An 8761-nucleotide genomic window follows, 5' to 3' on the forward strand; every position below is an offset into this window, starting at 1 on the left:
AGTGAACATACACATAGAGACACATAAAACACACACACAAGCAGACACACACACACACACACACACACACACACACACACACTCATAGACAGAGAAGCACTCATACACAAAAGCAAGCGCACACATGCACACACTCATTTACATAGGCTACATAAAAGTTGCAGTAGGGGATGGAGGAGGCGATGGAAACAAAAGCGTGATTGATATTTGCACAGAGAATGTGCAGGACTGAGCGGCGGTCATATTGTGTATCGCTTTGCGGTACATCTAGTTTAGACTGGAAAACTCAAGAAAACTTGGGAATCAGGTTTTATTCTTACAAGAGGAGAGGGTAAAAATTAGCTTTGGTCTGAATAGGCCATGGTCTTGGACTGAACCCAAGACCATGGCCTTACTTCCTACTTCTACAAAAGTCAATCTCTCTTCTCACAAACAATGCAGTTTTCTCACTTTAGTATGAGTTGAACAAAGGGCAAAAAGGGCGGCAAATCAAGGCAATGTGGTTGGTTCTCTCAGATAGCTTCAGTCACACCTAATCACACCTACTCACTCTGATTTGATTAGCATGAGGAGAGATATCATATACTGTATATCAGAAACATCACTTATAGAATGTTCCAAACATTCTTGAATCATTACAATCCTCACACTGAGACTATCATAATGATACCAAACATGTATACATTTACATTTCATGACATATAGATACATTACATCAAGGTAGAATCCTTTGTCTTATGGCCTGTGCAGACTACACGATTTCAGTCCGATTTTGCCACGATTGTGTCATTGCCGACAAATTTCGATTGTCATGTCCGAATATCTAAAGTCGGGAACGACGTTCGAAGGAGGAAGCGTCTTGTAATGTGACATGTTCAACGACCCACAATTTGTCTGCGACATTCTACGACGTTACGATGTAGTCTTAGCCTGACTCTCGCCAGACCCTTGTAGTTCCGGCATACTCCACCAGAGGCGTTTCGCTGAGCTCCACACAAGGGTCTGGGCTCGAGGGCAATGCAAACTCCTTCAAGGGAGCAAAAAATGATGAACCAATCAGGATCGCCGGAGGGGATTTCATAGATGTGACGTAGTGCTGAAGTGACACAGCAAGGAGTCTTGTGCTGATGTTGATTCTGCTATTTCTATTGAGTATTCATTCTTTAAAAGATGAACAGAGAATGGTTTTGAAGGCATTTATTGGTGGCAAGGATGTTTTCACTCTTCTTCCAACCGGGTTTGGCAAGAGCTTGAAGTAGCCTAGCATGTCATTCAAGATAACGGACAAGTGGTTTATCAAATCACATGCAAGGATCTTTTTACAAGGCCCCACCTTCAGATATACATCTCCTATCGAGAAGTCCCAGATCCTTGTGTGAAGCTCAGCGAACTACAAGGATCTGGCGAGAGTCAGGTAACAAAAGTCTAGCATGTCAGATTTTTAGGGGAATCTCCTACGACTCCTTTGTTGACACTGACACTGTGATGACACACTACGAGAAGGCTACGATAGATGATCTTGTAATGTGGTCACTCTTGCGACCAAGATGCGGCAAGATTTTGTGCTTCTCTGATCGCCTATGGTCAATTGTAAAAGATAATCGTGAAAGACAAAAAAATTGTGTAGTCTGTACAGGCCATTAGTGTGAGTTGGTTGAAACATTCCAGAGCCTATTGGTCATTTGCATTTCACTGGGGGATGGGCGAGGTGTCTTTTGTTAATTTTAACACAGATTGGGCTCCATGCTTCATGGCTACTACAATAGTATGAAACTCCAAATAATACGCATAAAATTATTACCATCAAATGTGAATATGAAGAATGCTATGAAATGCATCAGAAATGTACCAAATCTATTTACCCTTCCTTGTTGGTGGTAGACCACTTGTCTTCCGCCATGGTGTATCTCTGTCAGCGAGCATTAATAGAGTTATGTCTGCATTGTACTCACCAACAACCATACAGCGTTTCAAATGCATTCACACACACACACACACACACACACATGAAACATGAAAACACATATATTTATATATAAACAATGCCTATGGCAGGAACGCCCTAAAAATCCCAAATGTTGGCTACGCTACAGTATTTTGTTGTAAAGATGTTTTGTAGTGCTATGACCAATAGTCATTTTTATACACCTTTTGTAGTAACATAGTACACACAAAAAAAGGAAAGAGAGAGAGTACTTACAAGGTAGCATCTTGTTGACATGCAAATTAACAAAGTGATAAAAAGGATGGTTAGCTTGTTGATGAGAAAATGTTGCTGTTTAGAGTCGTTTAGCTCTTTTTATTGGTTAAAGCCATTTTGTTCAAATTTACCATTTGTGTGCTGATCAGTTCAGTCTGTTAACATTCAGACGGAACATACCATGATATTTTTTATATCTAAAGCAGAATACCTGCAGTGGTGGAGGACAGGCTGCTATCCTTCGGCCCATTTACTTCTTGACTGTCATCTACTGAAGTGTGGATTTTCAAGTCGGTCAAAACAGCTTCAGGGTTTGTGAAAAAAGCAGTAATCATTCACTTTAAGGTAATGACAACTACATATACAAAGATCTTTTATGGTTGATTGTCCAGATCTAGATGCAGACTGAATTAAATATCTAATCAAAGCCCAAATACCTGGACTGTTGATAGTCACTGGTGATACACCATCAGCTTCGGCTGGCCAGCTATTTTCCTTCAAGTAATCGGTAGTCAAATCGGTCCATCCATCTTCTTGTACTTTTGTCTGCTCTGGTGGACTGGTCACCACCGTGAACGGCATCGCTCCATGGGGTTTGTCTGGTATAACCCTTTTCTCCAGATATGCTGAGCTGCTCAGGCAAAACTGTTGGTAATATTCTGGCCTCACTTCAGCTAGATACGAGTGAAAAGAATAACATCAAACTGAAAACAATAATAGACACAGATAATTAGCATCAATATTAGGCCTTCAGTATAATGCAGTGTGCCTTTTAGCATTCATTAACTTACCCTGACCTAATGTTGAAATCACAAGGAGACATGCCATGCAAACCCGCATGATGAAAAAGGACAGCATTTCTTCTGCATTGCCACTCAACTTTGCTAGCAGTTGAGAAGAAGCTCAAAGATCTGAGCTCTGTGATATCAACACACTTGCGATGACTAATGGAATGCCTCTCATCCAATCAAAAATTAACAAATAGTTTGACTGTGTAACACTTGTCAGTATGTCGAACATGTGGTTAGTAATGTCAAATTGAAAGTAGGACGCTGTGGCGCACCAGCAGTGAAAATACCATCCCCACCAAACCACAAGATCTTGGTTCTTCTCACTGACTTCTCATGAACTGCATTATATTGTCTACATTCACACTAGTAATGAACTGAGACATCATAATGTGTCAGGTAAAATTATCAATATAATTCCATAGCTTACAGAATGTAGAACATATTTGCTTCATACATTTTCAACCTGGTTATGAAATGAGATCCATATGTAATAATAAAAGTGTAGCACTGGTGTACAGTATGTTCACCATATTTATCATCCTGTCTTTCTTTGGGCAAAGGCATGTGTAACTGGTATATCGTAGACGTAGAGTATTAGAGTATGTCATAGTCTCTTAACTTTTTACATAATTTTAGTCATCTCAGGGTTCATAGTAAATCCCAGGTGATATAGTGATACAACATTAATCATGATCTGTACTTTAGTCATCACAGGGTGGCCTAATGTAATACCGAAGATGGTCACTAGGAGGTACACTTCGTTCAAAGTTGCACTGTTGGCCTCTGGTGGGACTTAGTGCCCTATATAGGGTGCTAGTGGGACTGAGGCAGGAGCGCCCCCAAGGGGTGGCCAGGGGTAGCTGCGGCTACTGAGACAAAGTCAGGCCACCCTTATTCTCCGTTAAATTTAATTGTGAGGCGCTGTGATGAATGGTTCCGGAGAAAATTAAGTTTGGATATGCATATTTGATCACATTTCCATTTTACACACAGCGCTTCGTCCATCTCCACACTCATTACTCTAACACTTAACACCCATTACTCTAACACTTAACACCCATACTCTTACACTTAGCACCCATAACTCCAACACATAACACACTTAACACCTCACTCAACACATAACAAATCATACATCAAAATATGTGTACAGCGTGCACCTGCACATTTGGTGCACCACCTGCACATAGAAGCTACCAGTACCTGGTTTAAGGACCATGGTATCCCTGTTCTTAATTGGCCAGCAAACTCACCTGACCTTGACCTCGTAGAAAATCTATGAGGTATTGTGAAGAGGAAGATGCGATACGCCAGACCTAACAATGCAGAAGAGCTGAAGGCCACTATTAGAGCACCTGGGCTCTCATAACACCTAGGCAGTGCCACAGACTGATCGACTCCATGCCACGGCACGTTGCTGCAGTAATTCAGGCAAAAGGAGCCCCAACTGAGTATTGAGTGCTATACATGCTCATACTTTTCAGTTGCCCAACATTTCTAAAAAATCTTTTTTTTGTATTGGTCTTCATTGGTCTTATCAGTAATATTCTAAAGTTCTGAGATACTGAATTTTGGACTTTCATTAGTTGCCAGCAATAACCATCAAATGGACTTCAAAATTCCACAAAATTCTATGACTTGTGGGAGCACTGCCTTTTTCTTCTTTTCTATGCAGTTTTAAATATAAGTGAAACTACTACTACTACTTTGTAGAGCAAAACATCTTCACAAGCTCAAGCCATTTATATTTCAAATCTGCTTGCCATGAGGTCCATTGTTATTTTTCATCACCATTTAGTTAATTGGCCTGTATGATGCAATGTCACTCACCTCTGCCAGGCAGTTATTAACATGTCTGCTATCAAACTACACTTTAAAAATATCCTGTTATTTCTATGGGAACAAACTGTCAGCTGTGACATTGGAGATGGGCTTCAATAGCCTCATGACCAGACGGACCTGCAGAGAAAGGTTTGCATGAATATCCCAGGATAAAGTGCAATCATACCACCTTTTCAAAATGACTAACATCTTACTGAGTCTTTCCAGGTGTCAATGTTTTTAGATTGGTGAAATGCATGCAGTTCACCCAGAACCTAATGACCTGGACAAGTTCTGCAAACGTTATCACAATTATTTTGTTCAATATTGAGATCACAATTATGACACACGATTTCTTTTTAAAATTAGTTTGAACATTTAATCCAACAGAAAAACATATATATAGAAAGATAATACAGACTACAACTCGAGACAAAGGGAGAGCATTGTCATGAAACTGAATGTAGCAAAAATAATCATTATGTTTTGATGGTGTTTTCATAATCGTTGGAAGTCATAATCACAATTAATTGATTAATTGTACAGCCCTTCTCCATACATGTCAACTTGATCATCATGAGCGTTTTTCCAAATCCATTTGGCAAGGCAACAAAGCCATACAGTATGATCAGGTTTAAATAAAAAAAATAAAAAAAAAACAATTACAGTATAACAACAGTAAAAAAGAAAATGGTAAATACATTCTTTTCGAAAGTACATGAAAACCTATTCAAAGGAAATTAAAACTCAATCAGAATCAAGAAAATTCTCCTTCTCCTTAAGTTTTCAGCCAGGCCTTTTGGACAGTTAAGGACCTCTGCTCAAGGATCTTAAAATATGTACAGTACAGGTGCAATGTGCATAAGGTGCAAGAAGCCAAATGGGACAGCAGCCATGAAAATCCTTAAAAGTAAACAATAAAATCTATTGTTTAACATCTTAAAATCTATCAAAAATAAATTGGGAGCCAGTATGGAGAGGCTATAGAGAGGCTAAAACAGGCATGATGTGGTCACGTCTGTTTTAGATGGAAGTCTGGAACCAGAGTTGATTAATAGTTTGGTTCAGGTTCAGAATCAGGCATGTGAAAAAAAGTTATTGCAATAATTCAGGCATGAGATGACGGGATATTAAATGGAAATGGGTTTTTAAAATAGATCTTCGATGATTAAAAACAAATAGTTTGATGATAAAACACAACTGCACTGTTTTGTGACACTCAAACGTGAAGGATTCATGCAATCGAGCAAGGAACCAGCAGATGGTAGAATTTGTTCCCCATGTGCTTACACTTAAAAAGAAGAAAAGTATGGGACATCCAGTTTTTTACTGGATCATTAAATGAACTCTGCATAACAGGTTCTGATAATCTATAAGACAGATATCTTATTATCGTCAGCATACAAATGAGAAGACACCATGTATATGAATAATGTGTATGTGAAAAAATGTAATTCTTCCCAAAACCAACCCTTGTGGTAGACCATATTTTAACAAATGAAAATCATTTGACACAGAACAACACAGCATTATAAAAGTAGAAGGAATGATTTACAGTTGATGGATATAACTGCAATACCTAGGCAAAATGTTGGCATCAATTCACTCAAAATGATTTGGTGCAAGGAAACATGGAACAGGAGGTAGAGTCTTTGAGAAACCAAGACTTAGCAAGTGTATAGGCCTACTAAGCATTTCTGAGGCACCAAGTGTATACTCTGAGAAAACCAAGTGAACTAATTAATGTGTCTGATCCAGTCAGTGGGATTATAATGATTTCTTGAACAAAGAATCTGTGCAGCCAGATGTGGTATGCTATATGTCTGTGGAACCTCTGTTCTGAATAACTAACCTAACTCCATTGGATCATCAAGATCTGCTGTCTCAACCTTGAGTATATCTTCTAGATACTTGTTTCCCTTTGCTGCCTCCACAACTCTTTCCAGTAGATCCTCATTTTCACTTTCCTTCAGATTCCTCACAAACCTTTCAAATATAGTAAGCAGAGGACGGGCATATTCAATAACATTCCCTTTCAGATTTGCAAACTCATAGGTATATCCTGCAGTGTGCAAACCAAAAACTTTCCCAAGAGCGTCAAACACTGGGGATCCAGAAGAGCCATGATACATAAAAGTGTTGTAGGTCACACATTTTTCTGCATCATGTCCACCCATCATTATATCTTCAATGCCTTTGTCTTTGAGACTCTGACTGATTGATAGGAGAATGAACAGTGTGTCTTTGTACTGCTCTAAATGGCCATTAACAGCTTTTGCCCGCTCCTCTTTCTCAATGATAAATGTGGGGTCCATTTTTTTCACTTCTCCTGCAGGGTGACCAATAATACAGGCTTCTCCATTCTGAGGCGATGGACCGAATTTCTTCAGGAGCCCTGGTGGCACCTTGATGTTGTTTGTGTTCGTTTGTTGGTTGGATTTCTGACCCTCGGGGTTCAGCTCCAGTATAGCATAATCTAGCTCGAAATCAATGTCAACAAATGTTTTCACACCTGTAAAGTAATAGAAATTTGTGTTCGGCTCTGGTTCCTCATAATTAAACAGAACAAACACCTCTATATCCTCCTCTAGTTCTTTGCCTTCAACATGATCTGTAAACAAATGTGCATTTGTCAGAATAAACCTATCAAACAGCACAAAGCCTGTACCTGAACAAAAACCGGTAACAATTTTGCAAACTGACTCACCCAGTTTGAGCAGCTTTCTGACTCTATGGACCTCACTAAAAGACTGTTGAACCTTTCCAAAGTTCTCCTTCCTCAGGGCCAGTGCTTTCTGATAAGACTCACCAGGATATCTACTCTCCATCCATTCTTTTAGATCTGGAAACTGCTGACGCAGTAGCTCATAAATCTCTGCAGTGTTGACGCTCTTTTCTACTGCTGTTTTTACACTGACTCCACTCTGATGTGCTACATCTGTGACTGACCTTGCTTTGCGCATGTTGTGTGAATTAGATGATGGGTTTCCTGCATTTTTTTCTTCACTATTCTGTTCACCACTTCTCCTTTTGGGAAGACATATCTTAAACTTTTTCTGGTTCAAGCTGACAACCATTTGTGCCCGTTCTGTTAAGCACTTTGGATTCTCATTGTTGGATAAACTATAGTTACCCAGGTCATCAATGAAGCGACCATCTCTTCTCAGAGCCTCCTCCACTGTCACCCCTTTCTCACCGTAAACACAGAGATACTTGAACCGTTTGGCAGCATTGTTTCTAAAAAGCTCCTTTGTTTTGTCAACAAAGCAAGCACCGCTAGCTAGGCGCAAAGTTCTCATGTAGCACCACTTGTGAAGTTCCAGTCGAAGCTAGTTGGGAGTTTACAAGACTGCTACGTGAGAACTTTGCGCCTAGCTAGCGGTGCTTCGTCGGCGATGAGGCTGAAAATAGTTCCAAGTAAAGATCTGCCCAGGTAATAGTCTCGTTCGATTTTGCATTATGATTTGTACTCGTTTTGAACACACGGCTCCCAAAATATATTTAGAAAAAAATGTAGACGTCTCGGTCACTTTTTTGGAGGACGTGCTCACTGACACCCTTCATCTACAGCAACTGTTCTAAGCTAAAGCTAACATCGCTGCTCCCAAAGCAGGAGAATGCCCGGACGGATTTTAACCGGGTTTTTTTCACTGTTCTAACTCTGGGGGTGACCGAGACTAGCTTAATTTCATTTTTGGGTGGCGTATTCCTTTAAGAAATATTAAGTACTGATGACAGAACATTGTTATTAGTTAAAATACTTACTGTCTTCTTAAAAAAGGATCTGATGTCCTCCCCTTTTGCACTCTCCTGATATCCTCCTTTTTGCTTTTTTTTGGGAGGCATTTTCACCTAACAGCACAATAATACTGTTAGAACATCATGTAATGTTTGACCCAAAATGCCTTCTTTGCCCTCTCCCATTTTAGTTGAAATGGAACACCACCGA

General features: G+C 39.7%; 1 protein-coding gene across 1 annotated transcript; it reads right to left on the reverse strand.

Moving 5' to 3' along the window:
* Nucleotides 1–5246: 5246 nt before the first annotated feature.
* LOC134060463 (serine protease FAM111A-like) lies at nucleotides 5247–8555 on the reverse strand. Its single transcript, XM_062517192.1, has 2 exons — nucleotides 8542–8555; nucleotides 5247–8088 (listed from the first exon to the last, which is right to left on the reverse strand). The coding sequence occupies exons 1-2, from the start codon at nucleotides 8553–8555 to the stop codon at nucleotides 6660–6662; spliced, it is 1443 nt and encodes a 480-aa protein (XP_062373176.1). The 3' UTR covers nucleotides 5247–6659.
* Between the last annotated feature and the right edge of the window lie 206 nt (nucleotides 8556–8761).

The sequence above is a fragment of the Sardina pilchardus genome, chromosome 16, assembly GCF_963854185.1.
Source record: "Sardina pilchardus chromosome 16, fSarPil1.1, whole genome shotgun sequence".
In the NCBI taxonomy this organism is placed as follows: Eukaryota; Metazoa; Chordata; class Actinopteri; order Clupeiformes; family Clupeidae; genus Sardina; species Sardina pilchardus.